The sequence below is a fragment of the Pongo abelii genome, chromosome 2 (genome assembly GCF_028885655.2).
Source record: "Pongo abelii isolate AG06213 chromosome 2, NHGRI_mPonAbe1-v2.0_pri, whole genome shotgun sequence".
NCBI classification, from domain to species: Eukaryota; Metazoa; Chordata; class Mammalia; order Primates; family Hominidae; genus Pongo; species Pongo abelii.
In genome coordinates, this window is record NC_085928.1 from 158,587,079 (window position 1) to 158,612,853 (window position 25,775).

Here is a 25,775-nt window from a genome sequence, read left to right on the forward strand (position 1 = left end):
ATTTAAAAATTCAGCTATGGACTTCTACATGGCATTTAATTTATTTTTAATTCACAATTTTGGACTAAGTGATAAACCTTTGTAGTCACATAATGAGGTCAGTGGCCCTGGAAGTTTTATGACCTTTGTTGTCCCCTCTGGAGCTAAGGTTCTTGTTGAGTGTTTCAGGATTTGCCAATTTAACAGGCACCGTTGATTCGCCAGTTCTGCTTCAGTGCCTTTTCTCCTCCCTGCTTGTTTTCTGTACAACCAGTGCTTCCCAGCCTCCCTGTGGCACACAGCTGATGGGCTGATGATGTTTGTAGGGTACCTGAGGGTAAACAGAAACGGCCTTTTGTGGCCAAAGGCAGCCAGCCAGGGACTTTGAGGGATCAGCAGCTCTGACTCCTGTTTCCCAGGCTCACGCAGGTCGGATTTGGAAGTTCTGCTTTACAACTACGATTTAGGCCTCCGTGGAATTAGATTTCTTTACTGCATTATGGGCAGCTGTTAGTCATTTTAAGTGGAATTGCTTCAGTTAAAGAAGGTCTTATAATGTCCAGGTTCTCAAATTGGATAAATGTGTAGAGTTTTATTATTAATATTCTTTATAACCTACACATATATTTTTCTTTTGGTAGTATACTTCATAATAAAAATTAAAAGAGTGTTTAGAAAGAAAAGGTCTAAGCACAGTTCTCATTCTTGCCCCCAGTTGTATTACTAATATTTTAGCATTACAAGAATAATATAATAGGAAAAAGAGGGGGGAAGGAACGTCTATTACATCAATCCCCTAATGCAATTACTATTATTTTATTTACTTTCTTGTAATATAAATGTTAATTAATGTTTATGTTCTTTGTTATAATTACAATGTGTATGTAGCTGTATATCTTTATATTACACAGTGTACTGATGTTGTCTTTATAGACATTAGTTTTAATTGCTGAATCATATTCCATGAGTAGTTAGTATTAATATACTAACTATTCCTGTATGGTAGAATATAAGTCATTTAAATTTTTCTGCTGCTACAGAATATCTTCAAGATTCTTGCATTCATTCCATAAATAATTTGCCTATGTGTAAGGCATTCTGCTACATGTTAGCGTTATAATGGTAAGCAAAAGGCCATAATCTCTCTTCTTGTGGAATTTAGCATCTAATTCCTGATTGTATTTTGCACATTAATTGTAAGAGTTTTTTAAAAACCTGTTCATTTTGAGAGAACTGTAGATTTCCATGCAGTTGTAAGAAATAACACAGAGAGATCCCATATATGCTTCATCTGTTTTCCCCTAATGGTAGTACCTTATATAACTAAAATGTATCACCCCAACCAGGAGATTGACATTGGAACAATCCACCAACCTTACTCAGATTTCACCAGTTTTATATGTATTCCCTTTTCTGTGTGTGTATGTGTATGTATATGCACTTTTGCATATACTTTATCACATGGGTAGATTGGTGTGACCACCACCATAGTCAAGATGCAGAGTAGTTCCATCATAAGGACCCTTCATCATATTTTTTTTTTTTTTTTGAGACCGATTCTCACTCTGTCACCCTGCCTTGAGTGCGGTGGCGTGATCTCAGCTCACTGCAACCTCTGCCTCCTGGGTTCCAGCTGTTCTCCTGCCTCAGTCTCCCAAGTAGCTGGAACTACAGGCGCATGCCACCATGCTCGGCTAATTTTTGTATTTTTAGTAGAGACGGGGTTTCGCCATATTGGTCAGGCTGGTCTTGAACTCCTGACCTTGTGATCCACCTGCCTCAGCCTCCCAAAGTGCTGGGATTACAGGCGTGAGCCACTGCGCCCGGCCCATCATATTCTTTTACAGCCACAACTGCATCTGTCATTCTTTCCCTCTCCCCTGGCAACCATCAATCTGCTTCCTGTCTCTATAGTTTTATTATTTGATGTTATATAAATAAAATTACATAGTATGTAACTTTGTGAGATTGGAGTTTTTCACTCAGTGTAATTAATTTAAGATTCATCCAGGTTATTGTATCTCTAGTTTGTTCCGTCTTATAGCTGAGAAATATCCCACATGGATGTACCATATCCATATACCTGCTGAGTGACATTTGAGCTGTTTTCAGTTTGTGCTATTATGAACAAAGCTGCTATGAACATTTCCTTAGCCTTTTTTTCTGTTCCCATGGAACTGATTGGCAGTATTTTGATGATTATGTGTAAAAGGAAATTAGTTAAGACTTCAGGCCTCTGTACCTCAGCCATTAGTGTCTAGTCCCACATTTGGGTATCTGTAGAATCAAAAATAAGCCTTTAATGAATGGCATGATGTTTTGGCTTTGATAGTTTGTGCCTCAGAATACATTAATTTGCCTATATAGCTAAAATTGTCTTTGGTTCTCATGTCTGTCATTTGTCTTAGCCTATTCAGGCTGCTATAATGAAATATCATAGATTAAATGGCTTATAAACAACAGAAATATATTTCTCACAGTTCAAGAGGCTGGGAATTCCAAGATTAAGGTGCCAGCAGATTCAATGGCTGGAGAGGGCCCACTTCCTGGGTCATAGACAGCTTTTTTATTTTTGTTTTTTTGTTATAACTGCTGCATGTGGCAGAAGAGGTGAGGGACCTCACTTGGGCCTCTTTTATAAGAGCACAAATCCTATGCATGAGGGCAGAGCCCTCATGACCTAATCACCTTCCAAAGGCCCCACTCCAGATACCATCAACTTTGGGTTTAGGATTTCAATGTAGGAATTTTGGGGTATCTAAACATTGAGTCCATTGCATTTTTGTAACAGTGAAGCATATTCTGTTGCCATCTTTATTGTCCTTTAGAACTTGTAAGAGTGAAACTGATTTTCTGTTGTTTGTCCCTTGAGGAACAGAGACCTGTCAGGGGTGCTGTTTAAGGAGGGGTTTCCTCAAGACAATAAGTGAATGCCTTTGATTCTTAGAGTTGATTGAAGGTATTTGGAAAGGATAGAATACGCAGAGGGTGGATAAGGTACACTTGGACTTTAAACCTAAAGTCCTGATCTTACTACTTAACTCCAAAAATTAAATAGATCTCTAGATTTTTAAAGTCTCCTTGAAAACTAAGGAAAATTGAATAGTAACGACAGCCAACTGGACTTGTTGTATGTTGAGAAAGGAACTGGATTTTTCGGCAAAGGAGACTGAGGAGAGGAGTGACTATGCAGTATTCCTGCCTGATGCTTAGAGCAGGTGTCTCCCTGCCTGCCATCCCCATACACACTCACACATATGCACTCATGCACATGCACACATATCGTGAACTCCTGTTCTGCTGCTTGGGAGACTCTGGTTGTGAGCGTGTTTTCTGAAATCTCATGAGTCTAAAATAGAAAGCACATGAAATATATGGAAGAATGTGTCTTGTATTGTTTTTATTTCTTTTGAATGAATGGCCATGATCCCTGCTTTCTGAGGAAGATATGAAGTCCAGGAGCCCCAAGGGCTGAGCAGACACTTTGCTGTATCATTGTAGCTGACGCTGGCCACAGTGGTGACTGAGCAGGATCTGCCCAGAGACTTTTGGTCAGTGGTGGGAGAGTGCACCATAGGGGTAATGTGGCCTTCTGGGCCCTCTGTTGATAAACCAACAGTTGTGGGCCCTGGAAAACAATTCCATTGTTCCAGTTTGCTCTCTCTTACTTTTTGATTCTTTTTGTCCTATTATACTCAGGGGAAAGTCTGAAATCTTTAACTGGAAATAAAGTGTAAAACCTGATCCCTATGTGGTCTGGTCCCTGCCGCCTTCTCTGAGACTCACCTGGTGCCATGCAACTCATTCCCGCCAAGTCCACTTACTCAGGCCACCTTCCAGGCCTTCTTTCCATAGCCTCATGCTCCTGCCCACCACAGGTCTATGGTGTGCACTGTTTTTGTTCTGCCTGGAACACGGTCCCCCGTCTTTCCCCTATCGGCATTTTTCAGGTATGCCTGTGCACGCCTCAGATACTGGTTTAAACACCACTTCCTTGTGGAAGCCTTCTTTCGCCCATCAGATGTAGCTCAAGCCACTTCCATGTGTGCCTGTAGTGCCACGTACAATACATTCCTTCACTGCATTCATCTCCATCTGTGTGATGTTTGTTGATTTGATTTGCTGCTGTCGGTGTCTCCCACCTTCACCTTGTGAAGACAGTGACGATATCTGTTTGTGCACTGTTGACTCTGCAATGCCTAGTACAGTATCTGGTACATAGTAGCTGCTCAGTAGATATTTGTCGAATTAATGAGTTAAATCAGGGAAATGGCCACTCCTTAAAATGTTTTTAAGTTAAGAAACTTAACTCAAAAATGAGGGCCAGGCGTGGTGGCTCACGTCAGTAGTCCTTGCACTTTGGGAGGCCGAGGCAGGTGTATCACTTGAGATCAGGGGTTCGAGTCCAGCCTGGCCAACACGGTGAAACCCCATCTCTACTAAAAATAACAAAAAATTGCCTGGCCTGGTGGCATGCACCTGTAGTCCCAGCTACTTGGGAGGCTTAGACAGGAGAATTGCTTGAACCCGGGAGGCAGAGGTTGCAGTGAGCTGAGATCGTGCCACTGCACTCCAGCTTGGGTGACAGAGCGAGGCTCCATCTCAAAAAAAAAAAAAAAAATAGAATTAGTGTCTATTTTTAAAGGTCCAGTTATGTGCTCCTATAAAATTATTAAACTGTCCTAGAGATCTGTTAACTAATTTATATATGTTTTTCTTTTAGGTGGGGACCAAGGCATACTGAACACATTTTTTAGCAGCTGGGCAACGACAGATATCAGAAAACACCTGCCGTTTATTTATAACCTAAGCAGCATCTCTATATACTCCTACCTCCCGGCATTTAAAGTGTAAGTGCAAATGGTTTAACTACTGTTGGAGATGTTGAGGGCAGAGAAGTGGGGTGTAAAATTTTGGGGCTGCTTCATTGTCATTCCAAGGGAAATAACACGTAGACACTTTGAGGAAAGTTTCTCTTGTAAGAACCGTGGCTTACAAGTTTCTCTTGTAAGAACAGTGGGGAGAGGCCTTGATGTTATCGGTTGCCTCGGGCTTGACCCTAGGGTACTTAGCTGCCTTTGGGACAAGGTTCCCATCAGTTTCTGGGGTTCATGGCCCTCTGGTAAGTTATTAATATGTCATGGTCAAAAACACAGACTCTTAAGCTCTGCAGACTTACAACTTAGAGGAGTTGAGTTTGTGCCCTAACTCAATGTCTTCCCCATACTGGCTGCTGAGCTTTGGTTTCCTTCACCTGCAAAAAGGTGTTAAAAGCTCCCTCATAGTTGTTGTGGGGATTAAGCCAGATGCAGGCAGCAGTGTGCTGCTGTGGCTAAGAGTAAGGGTTTTGGAGCTGGATGACCTCACTTCACATCCTGCAGTGCACTTCCTGGATGGTGACCTTGGCCTACTTACTGAACTTCTTTCTGCCTCCGTGTCTTCATAGGGTTGTTGTGGGTATTAAGGGAGGTAATCATGTGGCATGGTTAGAAGAGGGCCTGGTCTACCCAAGTGCTCAGTACACGTTAGATTGTTAGTCATTTTTATTTGAGAGAGGCAGTATAGTGTTCAGAGTAATTCGTAAACCAGAAAGGCAGGGCATATGTCCTCACTCTGTCATTTATCTGCTACGTGACTTAAGACTTGGTGCCTCAGCTCCTCCATATGTAAAATGAGGAGGACAACCCTACCTCATAGGGTTGTCAGGAGGATGAAACAAATTAATACATGTAAAGTGCTCAGTGCTTGTTCAGCACGCACATTCCCTGGTGCAGTTCTTTTTTTTTTTTTTGAGACGAAGTCTCACTTTGTTGCCCAGGCTAGAGTGCAGTGGCATGATCTTGGCTCACTGCAACCTCCACCTCCGGGTTCAAGTGATTCTCCTGCCTCAGCCTCCCTAGTAGCTGGGATTACAGGCACGTGCCACTACACACGGCTAATTTTTGTATTTTTAGTGGAGATGGGGTTTCACCACATTGGCCAGGCTGGCCTTGAACTCCTGACCTCAGGTGATCTGCCCACCTTGCCTTCCCAAAGTGCTGGGATTACAGGCATGAGCCACTCCTCCCAGCCCCTGGTGCAGTTCTGATACACCTTACAACTAATACAGCCTTGTTGCACTGTTTATCTCACTGTTAGGGACAGGATCCTATTATTTAGCCTCTGACTCATTTGTGTTTAACTAAGAAGATGATTTAGATTTCTTGAACAGGGGCCTAGCTGTCAGGTCGATCCTGAGACAGTCGTGAGCAGCAAAGCCCTTCACTGAGTTGGGCCAATCTCTGTCCCGTATGGACATTCCTGAGTTAGCGGAAAACAAAGGGCCTTTCACTCCTCGTATTTCATTATCCAAAGTCCTCTCCATAAGTCTTACACCACAGTAATGAGCATGTCTGGCTTTTTGTAGCAGCAATGTTTCCTTTTCTGTTCTTTTCTGGGAAGACTCTATCAACATCCTCCAGATAAGGATTAGAAGCATCTCATGTTCTTTCCTCCCTAACTGTTCCATTGGCATATGTCTCCAACATATTACATTCTCTTCCCTTTGTACAATGGGAACAAGCAGACTCTTAAACACACCAACTGTGTTGTGAGTAAAGCAGACAACAGGATTCACTGTCAAGGGAGGAATAGGAGAAGCATTCTTTTCACCTCTCAGTCCTTGGCCTTGTAAAATACAAACCTGTCTCACATGGAAATGTGAACCTGATCCATTTTAATCCTTACTTATAGCCCTGCTAGTTTGAATAGTGTTCCTGCAAACCATGACAGTGTAACCCCTGGAGCCGAATTTGTCTATAATAGGACATTTGCTTATAGTTTAATTGACTAAATTCAGTTTAGCAAGCAAAAAGTTGACAGTGCAGAGGAGAAAGACTTTTGAACAGTGTTACCATTCCACTCAGTCCTGCACAGTGAGCATGTGGTTCTGTTTGACTCCATCTGATTTCCACCTTAGCACCATTGAGCATGTTGTACCTTTCAGGGATAGCCTGGTTTATGCAGACACTGCTTGCAGTACTTTTATTTTAACACACAAGAAGCAGGTGGAGCAGAGTTAAGTTTTGAGGAGTAAGACAGACTTAATTTGCTAGAACCTTGGCCCTTTCTCTCAAGAACCCAGTTGATTTTATATCCTCCAAATGAATTGCCCCCAAAAAACCAGTTTGAGATCTAAATTACTGAAACAGGATGGTTTTCTTCTTCCTGGCTCAATGAATGAGTGCTAATTTTGGAAATCCCCCGGGTTTATTGTAACCACAGAGAATATGACACACTGGGAAAGTTGGGAATAACTCCGTCCATTAGCCAGATTTCAGCTGGCCCAGGGCCGGCTGGAGATGCTGCTGCTTCTGTGCAGCTTGTGGGGGTCAGCTCTATGTTTCTGTGATAAGGCTGCTCAGAGCCATGCTTTGTCTTGCCCATTGCTGCCTGTTGAGGAATATTGGAACCAGATCAGAGAACCCATTTTCCCTTCCCTCTGCCAGAAAATATATTTGCTTTTCTTGAGGAGACCCATCCAGAGACATTTTTCCTTATATTCTTTTATATTTGGGAAAGGATGAAAAGGTACAGGTAGTTACATTTCTTTTTTATTATAAGGTAATATAAAATTGTGGTCCAAATGTTTTTTAAATGAAAGTAACCCATTACAAGCATTTCGGTCATCATTGCTACTCTCCAAAGATCCCTGTGAATTTGAAGGCCCACCCTTGGGTTCAGAATAACCTTGGTGGTCTCCAGGACTAAGCAGCCCTATAGTATGCTGGCCTTCCCTAGGACAGCATGAGTGGTGGCAGGTGGAATTAGAGACCATGGAGTGGTCTGGAGCAACTTCGGCTTCATGGAAGGAAGAATGGAGTGTTTGTCTCACCAACTCCAGATAACCATGCACTAGGATGTCCCCAAAGCAGTATTTAGACACCCCAGAATCTTAGAGTTTTGGATATCTAGAACATTGTGGCCTTTGGTTTTACATGAAGCTTCAGCTAAAGGATGCCCTGGTATAAAGCAAACTTAGTATGAATTTAAGCCACAAAGTAGCACATCTAGTGCCTTTCTCTCCGTACCATTTGGTTAGAACAAAAGATAAAGGAAACAAACTAATAGTTTTATCACTTCGAATGACTACTGAAATATAAAAAAACAGAATTAGTATTTTTTTTTGTAAGGGAAGATCCTCTTTAACACGGCATAATTTGAAAATTAAAATGCTTGGTTTAGTAATTTTTAAGTTAGTTTGTAGTATTGCATCAGAAAACAAGTCATAAATGCATTTTATTTTTTTTGAGAAAGAGTCTTGCTTTGTTGCCTAGGCTAGAGTGCAGTGGTAGAATCACGACTCACTATAGCCTTGACCTCCTGAGGCTCAAGCGATCCTCCTGCCTCAGCCTCCTGATGAGTAGCTGGGACTACAGGCATGTGCCACTATGCTCAGTTAATTTGTGTGTGTGTATGTGTGTTTATGTGTTTTATAGAGACAGGGTTTTGCCATATTGCCCAGACTGGTCTTACTCCTAGGTTCAAGTGATCCTCTCACTTCAGCCTCCCAAAGTGCTGGGATTACAGGCGTGAGCCACTGTGCCCAGCCCATAAATGCATTTATTAATAATATTTTTAAAAGTGCTTAGCATAATGTTTGGGATATATAGTAGGTTTCTTAGGCTTTTAATAAATAAGTTTTTTTGAGTTTTCTCTAACTGAAGGTTTTGTTTCATCCAGATAGCATATAGTGTGGTTTGTGCATAGCACTGCAAAAAAAATCTTATTAGTCTTTTAAAAATCGTTTAGTTTCATTTTTGCTTTCTATGATATCCACTGACTAAACGCTCTCTAGGAATCATCTCATGCTATATAAAACACACCTTAAAGCAGAGAGACAGAATTCTCTGGTATTTCTTCAAACCACTACATAAATTAATTGGTCAAACTGATTGAGTACAAAGCCTCATTCACCCAATACTTTCCATATAAATATTTTGTTTTACCCTTTACTTGAGTTTAGATAGGACTAGAGACCTGACATAGTAAAATTAAATATTTTTTCATTTATTCTACTCTTTTAAACATTTCTGAGGATATTCATATTTCTTTCTTTTTTAAGAATCAGATTCATTCACTAAGACCTTATCAAACCTATTTATCAATATTTTCCCCAAAGAAATTAAACCTTTAGTGTTGTGAATTCTATTGTCCCTGTGTAGTTCTGATTTGGTTATTTTTCTTCGCTCCCTGAGACACCTCCTTGGCTCCAACTCTCCACGTAACTATTGTTATTGGAAGCCGTAGTCTATTTTCATTTCTTTTCACACTCATACATATTCACTCAACCCTGCGGCTGACTCAAAAAGAGTTTGGGTCACTCTTTTTTTCTAGCCATTTGTTGGCCTGCTGATCGTTCATTCAGTTGGCAAACCTGGAGCATGTACCTTGTGCCACACTTTCCGCTCACTCAAGGCCTCAAAGATGAATAAGGGAGCTTGGAGTCTAATCCACTTAGCCACTGCTTAGGTGTACAGTTCTTGTATGGCACATGGCACAGTCTGTCATGGTTTGAGTGTTAAGAAGAATAATCAAGCAGTGGTTGCACAGATGTCTTGTTCCTTCTTTCTCGGTGATAGTGATGCCTCTTTGGGCCCCATTTCACAGAGTGGCTATCTGGTCATTCTGACCTCATCCGAAGTGTTTATTTCTATCAGATGATCTGTCCTCAGATCTGACTGCTGCATATTCTGGTGCCTTACCTAAGTCTTTATCACCCAGAGAAAAGCTTCCATATTGGACCCAACCCAGCCTTTAGATGCTGCTCTGACAATAGCAAAAAGGACACAAGGAGTGAGATCGCATGGGCAGAAGTCTGGGTGAGGAATGCCATCTCAGTCGAAGAGGGAGCTCATGGGAGGTTAAAGGCATGAGGATTGAGTGGAAGAAGACATAACTTCTTTGGGAGGCCAAGGAGGGTGGATCTCTTGAGCCCAAGAAGACATAACTTCTTTGGGAGGCCAAGGAGGGTGGATCTCTTGAGCCCAGGAGTTTGAGACCAGCCTGGCCAACATGCTGAAACCCTGACACTACTGAAACAAAAATACATATATAAAAATATATACAAATTAGCTGTGCGTGGTGGTGCATGCCTGTAATCTCAGCTACTCAGAAGGCTGAGGCACGAGAATGGCTTGAACCAGGGAGGCAGAGGTTGGAGTGAGCTGAGATTGCACCACTGCGCTCCAGCCTGGGTGACAGAGCAAGACTGTCTCAAAAAAAAAAAAAAAAAAAAAGGCATAACTTCCTCAGAAGTTTCAAATCTGTGGGCCACTGACCGTATTTATCACACAAGTATGTTTTGTTTGTGCTACACAGAATTTTTTTTAACTTAATTGTCAATGCTTTAAAAATTAGGGAATTTCACATAAAACCCAGGTTTCCAGTTTCTTTGGAAAAATCCGGTATTTGGTAGGATATGTCAAATGTGACTGTTACAGGTTTGTGGTCTAAGTAACTGGAATGATAGAGTTGCCATTTCCTGAAATGGGAAAGAACATGGGGGAAGCAAGTTCGTAGGGGTAGGGATTGGTCAGAAATGAACGGAATGTATTAGGTTTTAGATGTATGAAGTTTGAGGTGCATATTAGCATCCTAGTGAAAGTATGAAATAGCTAACTAGAGATAAAAGTCAGGAGCTCCAGAGAGAAGTCTGGAACATATGAGAGTTGTCAGCATATAAATGATACTTATAGTCATGAGACAAGATGATGTAGCCAAGGGAGTGATTATCAGTAGAAGAGTCCTGAGGATTGACCCAGTGGCAGGAAGATAATAGGGACAAGAGAATAGAAGAATAGGAACAAAAGACAGCAAGGCAAGTGGGAACTCAGGAAGTGTGGTATTGCAGAAGCCAAGCAAGGAAAATATTTCAAGGAGGAAGGAGTAATCTGTGTCTGTGTCAGATGCTCACAGATATGAGGTCAGATACGAAGACAACTGAGAATTGGCACTGGATGTGGAATGTGGAGGTTCCTGGTGACTTTGGCAAGAGGACGTCTGGTGGAGTGGTGGGGGAGAAAGCCTGACAAGTGGGTCCAGGAGACTGAAGGAAGAGAATTAGAGGCAGTGAATGTAGACAGCTCTTCTGAGGCATCTGCTCTAATGGGGTGGCATCTGGATGGGAATATAGGTTCGAGAGAGGGTGGTGGTGATTGTTGCGTCAAGATAGATGTCACCACAGCATGTTTTTGTATTGATAGGAGTGATGTTGGGGGTGGGGACAATGCAGAAAACTGTGGGGAGACACTGGAGTGATGTCCTTGGATAGGTGAAAGGGTGGCATCTAGAACACAAGTGGAGAGACTGGCTTCAGATAAGAGCCAGGACAGGCCAGGTGCGGTGGCTCACGCCTGTAATCCCAGTACTTTGGGAGGCCACAGCAGGTAGATCACGAGGTCAGGAGATCGAGACCATCTTGGCTAACACAGTGAAACCCTGTCTCTACTAAAAATACAAAAAAATTAGCTGGGGGTGGTGGCGGGAGCCTGTAGTCCCAGCTACTCAGGAGGCTGAGGCAGGAGAATGGCACGAACCCAGGAGGTGGAGCTTGCAGTAAGCCGAGATCGCGCCACTGCGCTCCAGTCTGGGCGACAGAGCAAGACTCTGTCTCAAAAAAAAAAACAGAAAAAAAAAAAAGAGCCAGGACAGTTTATCCTTGATAACATGAAGGAAGGCAAAGTGTATGGGCACAGATGCTTGTAGGCAGGTGTTATGTTTTGGCTGAATGAATGAATGAGCAATCAGCCAATAGAGGCTAAGAATGATATGCTACCTCCATGAGAGTCTCCCTAGTGGCCTGGTGTTGTAAGTCCTTCCCTGACCTGGTCTGTGAAGAGAGGCCAGCCTAGAAGATAATGTTGCTGACTAGGTCCTAGTCTAGGTTATTAAAGTCTGGGTTCGAGTGCTGACATTGTTCTGATTTCCAGGATATTATTGGGAGGATTAGTTTGCAAGGCAAAGAAATTGGGTGGGTGTCTGGTCAGTTGTTTGCTGGGGGTAGCAGCTATCTTCTAGTGATGGGATATGCACCCTCTTGTGTTCCTCAGGCCCCACCTCAGCAAGTCCACTTCTCCTCTCTATGATCAGCCCCACTCCTTGGTTACTTGGGTTTGTGACTCCTAACTTAGATTGTGAGTGCGTGAGAGAGGAGAGGTGTGCAGTTTGTTGTGGGAGAAGGGCTTGTGTGTGGCTCTGCCCATGTGGGCGAGTGAGTCTGAGAAGGTGCATGAGTGAGTCGCAATATAATAGAGAACAGGAGCCACAGAAGTGGGCAAGAGGATGCCTGACACTGCTGCCACGATTCCCAGAGAAGTGTCGCACAAGCAGTGCCGTCTTTCTCAGTATCTGGTTGAACAATGCACCTAAAGAGCTTAGTGAGGACTAAAATTGCTCCTGTGTGTGCTGTCATAAACCAGTTTCTTTTCTGTTCTAAACAGTTCTGTAGTCTCATCCACATGTTACTGGCTGTTTCTCAACTACTAAACTAGTCATGAAAATTCTATCTGATCTTTTGGTAACATCAGGTCACAGGGATAATTTTAACGGCTCACATAAGCAGTATTATTGCTGGCTTGTATTCAAACTATGTCTTGTGATCTGGACGACCCTTTTGAGATTCTATCAAGTTAAAATTAGAACATTTATTTTAAGAGATGTATGCAAGCTGAGACAAATCCCCATTACTGGGTCAGAATGAATGGCTCTCAGTAATTTAGAGACAATTGTGACATGTACCCAACCTTTTTTTCAAATTCCTGGCTGGTAGTTTAGTGGTAAGTCAGGGAGTGAGTCAGTGAATCTTATGGTTATCCTTACTCTGGGTTGAGGTCAATTCAACGCTATCTTCTGACATCAACATTTCCCCTTCTTAAATTCATTGGTGAAGTATTTTGCTTTTATTTATTTCTTTTATTTAGTTTAGTTTAGTTTTGTTTTGTTTTTGGAGACACAGTCTTGCTCTGTCGCCCAGGCTGGAATGCAGTGGTGTGATCTTGGTTCACTGCAACCTCCACCTCCTCCCGGGTTCAAGTAATTCTCCTGCCTCAGCCTCCCAAGTAGCTGGGACTACAGGCACACGCCGCCATGCCCAGCTAGTTTTTTTTTTTTGTATTTTAGTAGAGACAGGGTTTCACTGTGTTGCCCACGCTGGTCTCGCTCTCCTGAACTCAGGCAATCCTCCCGCCTCAGCCTCCCAAAGTGCTAGGATTACAGGCGTGAGCCACCACGCCCAGCCTCTATTTTGCTTTTAGCCATGCAATGTAAATTCTGACTAAGAACTGCTTGTTGCATTTGGTGGGAGAGAGAAAACACTAGAAAAATATCCTGGGTTAGCCTTTTAAGTGTTCCCCTAAATTTGCATTTAGGTTAACTTAAGAAGTAGTTTCTCCTTTTACTTATGACGTTTGCCCTTACTTCATTTTGGTATGGTAATTCTCGATTTTCCTAAATGACTAAAGGGTAAATTGATTATGATAGAAAATGACCTTTTAAAGACTAAAGGGTAAATTGATTATGATAGAAAATGATCTTTTAAAGACATTTCTCAGAGAACATAATTGAGACATAAAAATAATTACTTGAAATTAATATCTAGATTGAAACTCTAGGTATGAAAACAGACTAGTGTTCAAGACCTGTTGCTCATTCTTTTTGTGTATGATGTGTCTTACGAAAGCTTATAGAGCAAGCCCTTCAGGTTCCTTTGCTGTGTAAATAACTGTTTAGTTGTACAGTTAGAGCATAATGGGAGTTAAAAGGACTCCTAAACCTTCATATAAGGTGGCCATTGTTGGGTCCAGGCAAAGATGCCTCATATCAAGCCAAGTGCTGCCCTAGATGAGTTCTAGGAACATACTTGTGATATGACTGCCTTACACAAAGTTGCAAAATCTGGCTTCACTTCTCTCTCACCCTCCTATCGAAGCCCCATTTTCCCCCCACTTAACAGCTGCCTTATTTCTCACTTTTCTGCCCTCTTCCCACCCTCAAAGGGCTCTTGGGCTGGTCCAAACCTTCCGTGTTCAGTGACTCATCCAGGCCTGCTCTTCTCATAAAAAGCTGGTCCTCTAAAACCTCCGACCACTCACTACCATTATCCATTTCCATAGATATTAGGTGTGTAACAGTTTGATTAAAGTACTGTCAGGCCAGGCACGTAATGTCAGGCCCACACCTGTAATCCCAGCACTTTGGGAGGCAGAGGCAGGTGGATTGCTTGAGCTCAGGGGTTCAAGAACAGCCTGGGCAACATGGTGAAACCTCGTCTCTACAAAAAATAAAAATAAAATAAAAATACAAAAACTAGCCAGGCATAGTGGCCTGTGCCTGTAGTCCCAGCTACTTGGGAGGCTGAGGTGGGAGAATTGCTTGCACTTCAGAGGTTGAAGTGTAGTGAGCCGAGATTGCACCACTAGACTCCAGCCTGAGTGAGAGAGTGAGACGCTGTCTAAAAAAAAAGAGAGAGAGAGAGAAAGTAATGTCAATCCTAATGCATCTAAAAGCATTTCCATTCCTTACTGGACAGAAACAGGGCGGAGCATACCTATGATATCTGAATCCTTTGCGTGATTTCTGTATGCCCCAGAATCTTTCTTACCTCCTCGCTCATGCTTCTCTGTGCCTTCACACTTCTGAGTCTGTTTCAAGTTTGCCACTCAGTAAACTGGCCCCAACTAATTTTTAAAGAAACCTACTTACATCCTAACACTTTGTGATTTGTTTCATTGCAATGTGGGTAGCTGTTGGGAGGCTACATCACTGTGCAGTACTGCCCTCCACAGTCCTGCTCACCTCTCCTGTCTCTCCCCACTCACCCGGTGTTGCTGGCACCCAAGGGATTTCTTGCCTTAGGACAGAAAAAGCAGTCTCACCCACATTTAGGATCCCTTAAGATCCCAGTTTCTACTTTAAACAGTCTTACCAAGGGATTTCTTAAAATGAAAATTGCCCTGTCTATGAAAGGACTATCCAGCGGATACAGTTTTTCACTTTGTCAGGGTAGAATAGGTAAAGAAGGTAATTTGAGGAAGGAAGATCCTTCCCCTGACCACAGGGAGTAACAGATTTAGAATTAAAGAGATACTCAGAGACAGGGATTCATGAAGATAGAGATCAGTGCCTGAGTCACAGTGAAATGCAGGGTGTGGATTGTTTCCAACTGGTGTTCTTGTTGACATTCAAGAGGAAGGCCATAGGCCATATGGAGAGGTATTTAACCAGCATGGAGCTGGTATCCAGGAGGGCTGCAGAGGCCTCTTGAACCAGTCGTGTGGCGGTCCAGAGCTATGCTGGGTTACAGACAGAGCCAGAGGTTCAGGTGTATATTCTTGCCTACAGCAGAGGGCAGTCTGTGTGCAGGTGGATTGGACCATTGTGCCCTTCCTCTGCATGAGCTCTGACACCCAAATCCAGAGACAGGAGCTGGGGAGGTCCTTAGACAATGTCCAGCACAGTCTACTTGTGGGTCACCTGCTGATCTTAAGCACCACCCATTTCTTGTTGTTCTTCCATTTTTTCCTTAACCTCTGTTGCAAACTGCATCCTTCTGAAAAGTCTTTCTTCAGTCTTCTTGAATGCTAAGTTGCTTACTTCGTAACATACTTTCCTGTTGGTTACTTTCGTTGCTGGGACCTTAACTATACTTGGGGGATTGCCAGGATGCTTAGGCATACCTTTTTCACTTTCAAATTAATTGTCCATATGGACAAATTAATTTGTCCATAAATTAACAAACGTCACTCTCAGACAATACCCTTATAATTCTGGGAATGTCTTATAATAGCAGCCTAGTCATGGCTAAGAGCCTTGGCTGTGCAGCCAGACTGCCTGGATGGAATCCCAGCCTTGTCACTCACCAGCCGTGGGATCCTGGACAAGTTATTTAACTTCTTCATGCCTTGGTTTCCTCACATTGTCATTGTGGAGATTAACTGAGTAAACGAAGCAAACACTAACCAATGCCTGCGACATATGAATACTTCATATTCTTATTATGAGCTCTTATTATTACTACTGCTTAGTCATTAGTGAACTGTCAAGAGAGCAGGTTAGAAAAGAACAGTTTACAGTATATTCATGTTTTAACTTATTTTAATTAGTATTACTATCATGTTATGACTATGTATGACATTTATATTAAGTCTAGGCAAATCATGGGCGGAAGCTTAGCAGTCAGTTAAAACAAGAGGATCAAACAGTTAATAACAAGAGGATCTAAGTAGGTGCTGTGGCTCCAGGCAGGGAAGTTGAGTCAGGAGGGGTGGATGTCCGAGGAGGTGGAAGGAATATCTCATTCTTATGTGCTCTGTTTCGGTTTTAGGCTTACGCGTTTGTATTGCTGGGATGGGGCAGTGCCTTCCCTCCACTCTGCAACACAGGTGTTAGATCTCTGTGATGGGTTCCCCCATCCTCATTACAACATTTGTTGAAGGCACTCATCTGACTCTTTCCCATGCATTGTCCCTGCCCCCACTTCCTGCACAAAACCACCTCTGAAAATCCCACCTGCATTCATGACTTTGGAATTTCAGTAGCCCTTAATGTCAGTACTGCCCTGATAGCCCTAACTTGTCACCTTGCTTATTTTTATGTAGATGACCCATCTTCCTCTTTGAACAAAAGCCTTTTGGGGCCACACACTGAGCATAGTGCCATATGCATAACAGTTGCTTATTTAATCGATAGCTTTATCTGTGCACAAATTTGGGCATTATGATTTTTATCCTTTTAAGGATTAAATAGAGCAAGAGTGTTCTGTGTGTTACATATACTATTTGTATAAAATAAAGAGTAAGCTTGGGGATATCAAATATCCTCTTCATTTATCAGAAGAAACAAACTGTGAAATGATCAATTAACCTTAAGGCGAAGGAGCTTTACAAATAGGCTGTATTTTTCTTGCATGCTTTTTGGAGCAGCCGCAGCATGGTAGGATGGTAAGTGTTTATGCCTTAGAGGTAAAACCATGTCAAACCCCATCTCTGCCACTTAATAGTTGTGTGACCTTGGGCATCTCACTTCAGTCTCTCACAGCCTCAATTAACACATTAGTAAAATTTACCTTGTAGAAATATTATTATTCCCCATCATGTCAAAGAATTTGGTCTCCTAATATAGTAAACTCTGATAGCTTTTTAACTGGTTCCTAACTTTTTTTTTTTTTAATAAACTTTAGGGGATAAGAAAGGTTACAAGAGTTTGTATTATTTTGAACAGTATATCATGCTCAAGTATCTTGGTTGCCTGTAATATAAATCTACTGAAATCTAACACTTGAGCCCAGTACCTGAGGTTCTGTCCCATTTTACTTTTCTTTCCCTACTCAAAGCTTCCTCTCTGGCTCTAACAGAGGATACCTGGTCTAGCACACAGGTGCTCACCTGATACCTGCCATTGCCTGTCTGGAATTCCCTACATTATCATCAGCTACCCAGATCACATCTGCTGTATAAGCTTGAAGTCACATCCAACTATCTTAGCACCTCTGCTCCCATTGAAGCTGGATAGTGCCCTTCCTGCTGTGAATTCCTGAGCACCCACTGTTCCTATTTTTGCTTTGATACTTGTTACATTCACGTTTGTTTTTTGTTTTTATATACATAGATTTCCTGCCAGCTAGAACAGGACTACACTTTACTCCTACTCTTTTGAAGATATTCTTTATTGTGAAATGGAGCATATGTACAAAAGAATACATATTTAAAAATGTGCATTGTTTAAAAATACCACCCAAGTTAAGACATAGAACACAACCAGTGCCTTAGAACCTCTTTTTGTCCCTTCCCAATCAGAGCTTCACCTTTCCCCCAGAGGTAACCAGCATCGTGAAATTTATATTGATTATAGTTTTCTGATCTTTAAACAGTACCTTTTTTCTTGTTTTGCCTTTTTTTTTTTTTTTTTTTTTTTTGAGATGGAGTCTCACTCTGTCACCAGGCTGGAGTGCAGTGGCGCAATCTCAGCTCACTGCAACCTCCGACTCCCTGGTTCAGGGGATTCTCCTGCCTCAGCCTCCTGAGTAGCTGTGATTACAGGCACACGCCACCATACCCAGCTAATTTTTGTATTATTAGTAGAGACAGGGTTTCACCATGTTGGCCAGGATGGTCTCCATCTCCTGACCTCGTGATTTGCCTGCCTCGGCCTCCCAAAGTGCTGGGATGACAGGCGTGAGCCACTGTAGCCGGCCTGTTTTGCCTTTATGTAAGTGGAATCATATATATGTAATTATTTGACCCATTGCTTTTTTCAACAGAAATGTTTTAAAAATTCATCTTTTTGCTGCATCATGTGTATAGCTATAGTTCATTCATTTTAGATTGTATTCCATGCTGTGAATATAGCAGAACTTTTCCTTTATAAAAGATGGCTATATAACTATAAAATCTCAGTCATATTCAACAATAAGCAAATATTTCTTACATATATGTTGGTGGGTTGGCTAGGACAGCTCTGATGATCTCAGCAGGGTGTGGAGCTAGGCTACAGGTTTGGTCCAGATCTGTTCCATGTTTCTTTTTTCTGGAAACAGCAAGCACCCAGGGCATATTCTGCTGGCAGAAGTTGTAACTTCTCAGAGGGTGAACAGAAATAAGCAATGCTTCTGTAAGGCACACTGTCACTTCTGCTCATATTGCATTAGTCAAGTCAAGCCATAGGACATGTCCAACATCAGGTGGGAAAGTGCCCTCCCCCTGAGGAGGCTGGGAGTAATGTATACTTGCTGAGCAAAAATCTAATACAGACATTTGGGTTGTTTCCAGTTTTTGACTATTTCAAATAGTGCTGGTGCTGCTGTGAACATTTTGATTATATCTCTTGTTGCACATACACAAGCGTTTCTTTAGGGTATATGCTTAGGAGCTGAGCTGCTGGATTGTACAGCATGAGCATTTTTAACTTTACTAGGTAATACCAAATACTTTCTAAGTGGTGTGCCTGTTCTGTCCACAATGGATTGGTGCTTCAGTGTTGCACTGAACCAATGCTACATTTACATTTTTTGTATGTATTTAACACACAACTAAATAAGTACTTTTAAAAGCATCTGTCTCACAATGTCACAGTGAACTCAGTTTGATTTTGAACCCTTACTGCAGGATGGAAAGTACACTGTTAAAGCCACAGAATAGGGAGGCCAAGGCAGGAGAAATCACTTCAGGGCCAGGAGTTCAAGACCAGGCTGGACAACATAGCAAGACCCTGGCTCTACAAAAAAATATTAAACATTAGCTAGGCATGGTGGCCTGTGCTACTCAGGAGGCTAAGGGTGGGAAGTTAGAGGCTGTAGTGAACTGTCATGCTACTGCACTCCAGCCTGGGTGACAGAGTGAGACACTGTCTCTTAAAAAAAAAAAAGCTATAGAAAAGTGCTGCTAAGTGCTGCTTATCTTTTTGTCAGTACTCAGAATCTACTAACTGTTGTTTCAACTTGTGTTCACTTGGCAGGTTTGGTGCAAGTGCCAAAGTTGTGCATTTCCTGGGACGAGTCAAACCTTGGAATTATACTTACGATCCCAAAACAAAAAACATCAAAAGTGAGGCCCATGATCCCAACATGACTCATCCAGAGTTTCTCATCCTGTGGTGGAATATCTTTACCACCAACGTTTTACCTCTGCTTCAACAATTTGGCCTTGTCAAAGACACCTGCTCATATGTAAATGTGGTAGGTTCTGTTTCTTTTCTTCAGATCATTTAATGCTGCTTTTTAAAAAACTTGTTGTATCAATAGAGATGTGGAATATTTAACAGCATTTTAAACAAAGAGATAAATAAAATTTTGTGGAAAGAAAACAATAACTATCTTAGAGGGGAGAAACATTACCAGCAAGAAGTAGCAGAAATAAACTGTGTGGCAGATTTCTTTGGATCCGAGAACATAGTTATTTAGAATTTTCTGTATATACCCGTATATTTTAACTCTAGAATTCTTAGCCCATTCTCCTCTGAAAAGATTTTGAGATTATTCCTAAAGTAGTGGTCTATGAAAACAACACCCCATTGAATGTTTTAGGAACTGCAAACATTTAGATGTATCTACTTTATATTTGCCATCTGCTTAGAAGAATGTGTTTTCAGTGAAAATCACAATATGAACATACAGTAAATACTTTTATAGGATTGTTTTTATTTCCTATGTTTGTACTCCTATGATTACTATAGGATCTTGAAAAAGAAGTATCTTTGTAGGAGGGAGATGACATGATAACATTTATAACAACCCTCTTTAGCATCTTTTCTGACTTTAAAGGTCTTCTCTGAGGTTTGTTCTTATGAAAGAATTGGAAGAGGATGAGGAATGAAACTGTTACATATTCAGATATAAATAAGAGAACAGAATGGTGGTGAATTATAATCAGATAATCAGCTAATCACCTGGCTATGAGATTATAATATTATAAGAGATTATTCTCTTTTCTGTGGTATAGATTTTAGCCATTTCACTTACTAGCATTTACTGATATAGAAAGGAGAAAGGGAGAAAAACTAACACTTGCATTCTTACTCCAAGTTCTTTATATGGATCATGACGTAATATTTGTACAGCAGTGGTCCCCAAGCTTTTTGGCACTAGACACTGGTTTTGTGGAAGACAATTTTTCCATGGACCAGTATGGGGGATGGTTTCGGGATAAAACTGTTCCACCTCAGATCATCAGGCATTAGATTTTCATAAGGAGCACACAACCTAGATCCTTTGCATGCATAGTTCACAATAGAGTTCACGCTTCTATGAGAATCTAACCACCCCTGATCTGACAAGAGGCAGAGCTCAGGTGGTAATTCTTGCTCGCCCGCCACTCACCTCGTGCTGTGCAGCCTGGTTCCTAACAGGCCATGGACCACGGCTGGTCCATGGCCTGGGGGTTGGGGACCCCTGTCATACAGTACTTGAAACCCACATAGTAAATGCTTAATGAAAGTTAGCTATTCTTATTTAACCCTTAAAACCACTATATTAAGTACTATTAGTAAGTATTGTTAAGTATATTAAGTATTATATCTCCTTTTATAGGTAAATTAACTAAGGCTTAAAGAAGTTATATAACTTGTCTTAGTTATGTAACAGACTAGTCAAGTAGCAGAATGGGCTTCAAACCCAGGTCTGAAGAGACTTACCCTTATGAAAATTTGAGATGGACTATGCTTAAAAGTAGCCATCTACAGCCCAGAATTAAGATAATACCTTTTATGGCAGGTGAAGGGAGAGTTATACTTTAAATGCTAAACTATTTTAAGTTATGTCCAGTATACTTAGCTTGACCTCAGGGGCCTCCCTTTTAGGGTATAAATTCACAGCCCCCATATTGTGAACAGAGAGGACTCTGGAAAGAGTCCTCTGTATCATTACTGTTGCCAAGTGCAAGGCAAGGGCAGGACTAATCCAAATGGACGGACTTCCTTATGTTGCCTCAGCTATAGTGCAGTCCTATATCCAAACATCTTAAAGTTCCACTGTATTTAAATACATACCTATATGCTTACATATATACGGTAACGAAAACAAGTAGTCAAAACAATTTTTCCACCATTTTCTCTGTTAAAAGCAATACTTGTTTGTATTCATTTACCTTCCTTTTTCTCTGCTAAGATTTCCAATACCTTTGCACCTTAGTACTTTTTGAAGGATAGCATTGGTACATGTGAAGTTGATCACCCATCTATATGTAATGAGAATCAAATTTAATGTAGACTAGGTCTGCTCTGTTTCTTGCACATTTACCCTGTTCCTTCTGCAATATAAGGGCTGAGAATTATGAAACAAGGAAAGGTGAAGATGGGAATTGAAAGTTGTTCAAAACTAAGCAAATTAACAGAAGCTACAAGAACAGATGCTACTTGGTAATCCAAATGAAGCTTGAACAAGCAGAGAAGTTTGGTACCTAGTCTCAAACCAGTTTAACTTTCCTTCTTATAGTGTGATAACTGAGTATGTGTTGCGGCTCTCTAGTTAGATTCTTTCTGAAATGTAGCCTGTTGGGGTATCATTTTGTTTAAGTTCTCAACCTTTCAGAGCCCACACAGATTGAGAATTTATCTTGAGACTTGTGTTCCCTTGCCCATCCATCTTACACTTTCTAATGAACTGTTTGCAGCTTTCAGACTTGGTCTATACACTGGCTTTCTCTTGTGGCTTCTGTAGAAAGGTATGCAGAACTTAAACATTAACCCTAATTACTTTGTTCTCCCAATGTTTTCACTGAGTCAAGAAGTCTTCATTTCGTTAGGAAAAAATCATATAATCTTTATATTTTTGTGTCTTTTTTGTTTGTTTCATGTAATACTTTTCAGTTTTTGCTACTTTGCATGATGATTCATCCTGGGTTTTCTGTCTTCAATTTATTGCATTCTTTAAAACAGTTTGATTTTCAGCTCTCATAGAGTCAATTATGCTTTCCTTTCTAGGAAGATGTCTCAGGAGCCATATCACATCTGTCCCTTGGGGAGATCCCAGCTATGGCACAGCCGTTTGTATCCTCGGAAGAACGGAAGGAGCGATGGGAACAGGGCCAGGCTGATTATATGGGAGCAGATTCCTTTGACAACATCAAGAGGAAACTTGACACTTACCTCCAGTAGAAACACTGCATTTTTCTGTGAACACATCCACTTCACAAGCCTTGTTTCTGATACTTAGTATCTAGAGCTGGGTTGAGAAAAGTCTGTTATGAGAAAAGTCTATTACAGTTGCTAGAGGTTTTCATTAAAACTTATCAGATGAGAGGCTTTTTTAGGATAAGAGGTGAGAACTGGGCAAAACTTGTGAAGCAGCAATTCTGTTATATGGACAGTGTTCTGCTGTTTAATCCTATTTAGCTTGTTTCAGAAATTCTCACTTTTGTTGACTGCCAACATACAAATTAAGGGAAACTCAAGATATTAAGATGGCAGTATCAGTTCTTAAAATCTGCAGAGCCTGGTTCAAAATCAGTCACTCCCTTCAGAAGCAGACATGGCATCTGTTCCTTGCTTGCTTGTTGGTTGTGCCTACCTTTCACGAGACCTGAATTTTAGAATTGCCCAGTGCTGCCAGAGTGAGTGATTGTAATTCTGCTTTCAGGTAAAGACAGGCTGTCTTAGCACTGCTGAGTGATTCATAAACATATCAACCAATAGCATTAACCCATTTTATTTCCTGTTCTTAGTGTCTGAAGATGCTCACCAGTTTTCTATGTACAGTAAGGCAGCATGCTAAAATGCTTTTGTTCAGTTCTGTATATTTGAAAATAGCAGTGTGTTCTCTGATGGTTACCTGCAGTGGCACCCTGTACAAAAAATAAAAGACTTATTGCTGTATCTTGGTTGTTTAATTAAGGAATCTCACCATACACCCTTGGACAAATCTATTAGGGAATTTTTCATAATTTTTGGAATTTGTCATAGTTTTAAAAAAGTGTAAAGCTTGACATTGGGATATATGCTTTAAAAACTGGTATCTATGATTTCAATCTAATTGTTTTTCTGTGATGGTGATGGATCTGACAGATCAGAACAAACTGAGATCAAACTTATATAGTGTCATCCACACTACACCTCCCTATTAAGTGGGTATTTAGCTATTTAGAATATTTTAACCTTAAAGTCATTCCTAACTCAGAATCAGTACTGGGTCCAGTCCCTACTAGTGTTTTATCTATGATTTAAAATGATAGAATGGAAAAGCATATTTATTAAATTTATAGATCATTCTAGGTTGTAAGAGATGGCAAGCTAAAGAAGGGTAGGTTCCAAGATGACCTTTTAGAACTAAAATGAGTGGTCAGAAATGATTCTATGGAAGAAAACAGGACAGTTAACCATGACAGGAAGAAACTTTATAGAGGTTTGATTGGGCAAAAGCTGCATAGCTTTTGTGACTTAGCCTTCAAGGTCACCCTCCTTATTCATATTGATGTGAATTAATATACAAGCATATAGACAGCTTAAGTCAAGAATGGTTGGGGCCACCTTGAAGGCTGTTACCATAGGAGCTCAATAAGAACCTGAGGATTTACCTAGAATTATAAAATATTAAAAGATAAATGACTTCTGAAACTAGCTATTTGGACTGGTGAAGAATGAGTCGCTATTGATCTTCAAGTACAATGAAGCATTTACTGAAGATTTATTTAAGTGCCTCCATGTGTCAGATGCTGTGGTACAAAGACTTCTCAAAATAATTTTAGCTAGTCAGAGGTCTTTCTGGCTTCTGAGTCCCTGGTTAAGATTAACAGAAACACAGTCTTCAGATATAAAATGTCTTATTTTTGTGGCCATTCAGTATGCATTCAACGTTATTTACTACCGTTCATTCTCTATTTTTTACACAATAGCATAACAAAGCTCTAAGGTGGAAAAGCTGACATAGTTTTAAATTTTTTTTTTTTTTTTTTTTGAGGCAGTGTCTTGCTTTGTCACCAGGCTGGAGTGTAGTGGCGTAGTCTCGGCTCACTGCAACCTCCGCCTCCTGGATTCAAGAGATTCTCCTACCTCAGCCTCCTGAGTAGCTGGGACTACAGGCACGCACCACCACGCCCAGCTAATTAATTTTTGTATTTTTAGTAGAGACAGGGTTTCACCATGTTGCCAGGATGGTCTCAATCTCTTGACCTCGTGATCCACCAGCCTTGGCCTCCCAAAGTGCTGGGATTACAGCGTGAGCCACTGAGCCCAGCTAATTTTTAAATTTCAAATAAGTATTTAGTGAAGGCTATTAACTTTTGGAATCAGAAAGAATGACAAGCTTACCATAAGACATAGCATATAATAAATACTATCAAGCTATTTGGCTAGAAAATCACTGAACTAAACATTCTTTTCCTTCTATGATCTATGTCTTAAGGTGAAGTATTAACTTTTCCATGTAAAGCTATACAAATATTGGAAAATCTTTTCTAGGGAGTCCAGAATACTAAGGGTTACTTAGTAAAATGTATAAAAAGGCAACAGTAACTCAAATTACAAGATTTATATTTGCAGAGGTGATCCATATATACTTATCCCCTTGCAGTGGTAGGTATGACCTTTGGTTGTAAGACAAACTTGCCCACAACAGAGGTCAAATCCATGCCTTTGGAGATTAGCTCCATGGTGGATGGAGCTATGGTTTATGCATAAAGTAAATGTTTACCTTAATTCTTATACCCATATTGTCCTGCTGTATAACACATTTTGCAGATATTTTGAAGTTAATGTGTTAAAAACTTGAGGTTAAACATTTGAGTTCTTGTTAAGAGCCAAACATCAAATGTGCCCTTATATTTTTAATGAATCTCATCCAAATGCTAATGCATACACCTTGACAAGTAGTATAAATAAATAAAACAAGAAAAAAATACAGCAATGTCTTTGCCATTCCCCAAAACAAAGCACACACTGCCAAAGATAATTTCATTAGGACTCACTGGTAACAAACTACATATGGTTAGTTTCTATTTCCAATTCTAGAGCTGTAATTTTAAGGACAAAATGTACGATGATTAAGAGTGCTATCTGTGTATATATAGGTATTATCACAACTCCTTTTCTTCCAGATGAGGAAATTAATTGGGACCAATGTTTTTCGATAAAGGCATTTTAAATAAGCACTCGATTTCTGAACAAGAATTTCAACCAGTTAAATTGAGCAAAATAAAGGTAGGATATGAGTACATTATTCTGTTACAGTAATCTTCATGTACTCAAAAAAAGTAACACTTGCATAGAAATGTCACAATTAATGAAGGATTTTATCTGAAGATAAAGTCAAAATTATGGCACCAAGGAAGGTAATA

General features: G+C 40.8%; 1 protein-coding gene across 1 annotated transcript in view; it reads left to right on the forward strand.

Annotated features, from left to right (window-relative positions):
* GYG1 (glycogenin 1) overlaps window positions 1-23,319 on the forward strand; it is a 36,532-nt gene extending 13,213 nt beyond the window's left edge. The window contains exons 5-7 of the mRNA XM_024244546.3: window positions 4,703-4,829; window positions 19,468-19,687; window positions 22,429-23,319. Coding sequence (XP_024100314.1) covers window positions 4,703-4,829; window positions 19,468-19,687; window positions 22,429-22,602 — 521 coding nt within the window. The 3' untranslated portion in view covers window positions 22,603-23,319. The remainder of the gene's footprint in view (window positions 1-4,702; window positions 4,830-19,467; window positions 19,688-22,428) is intronic.
* The last annotated feature ends 2,456 nt before the right edge of the window (window positions 23,320-25,775 follow it).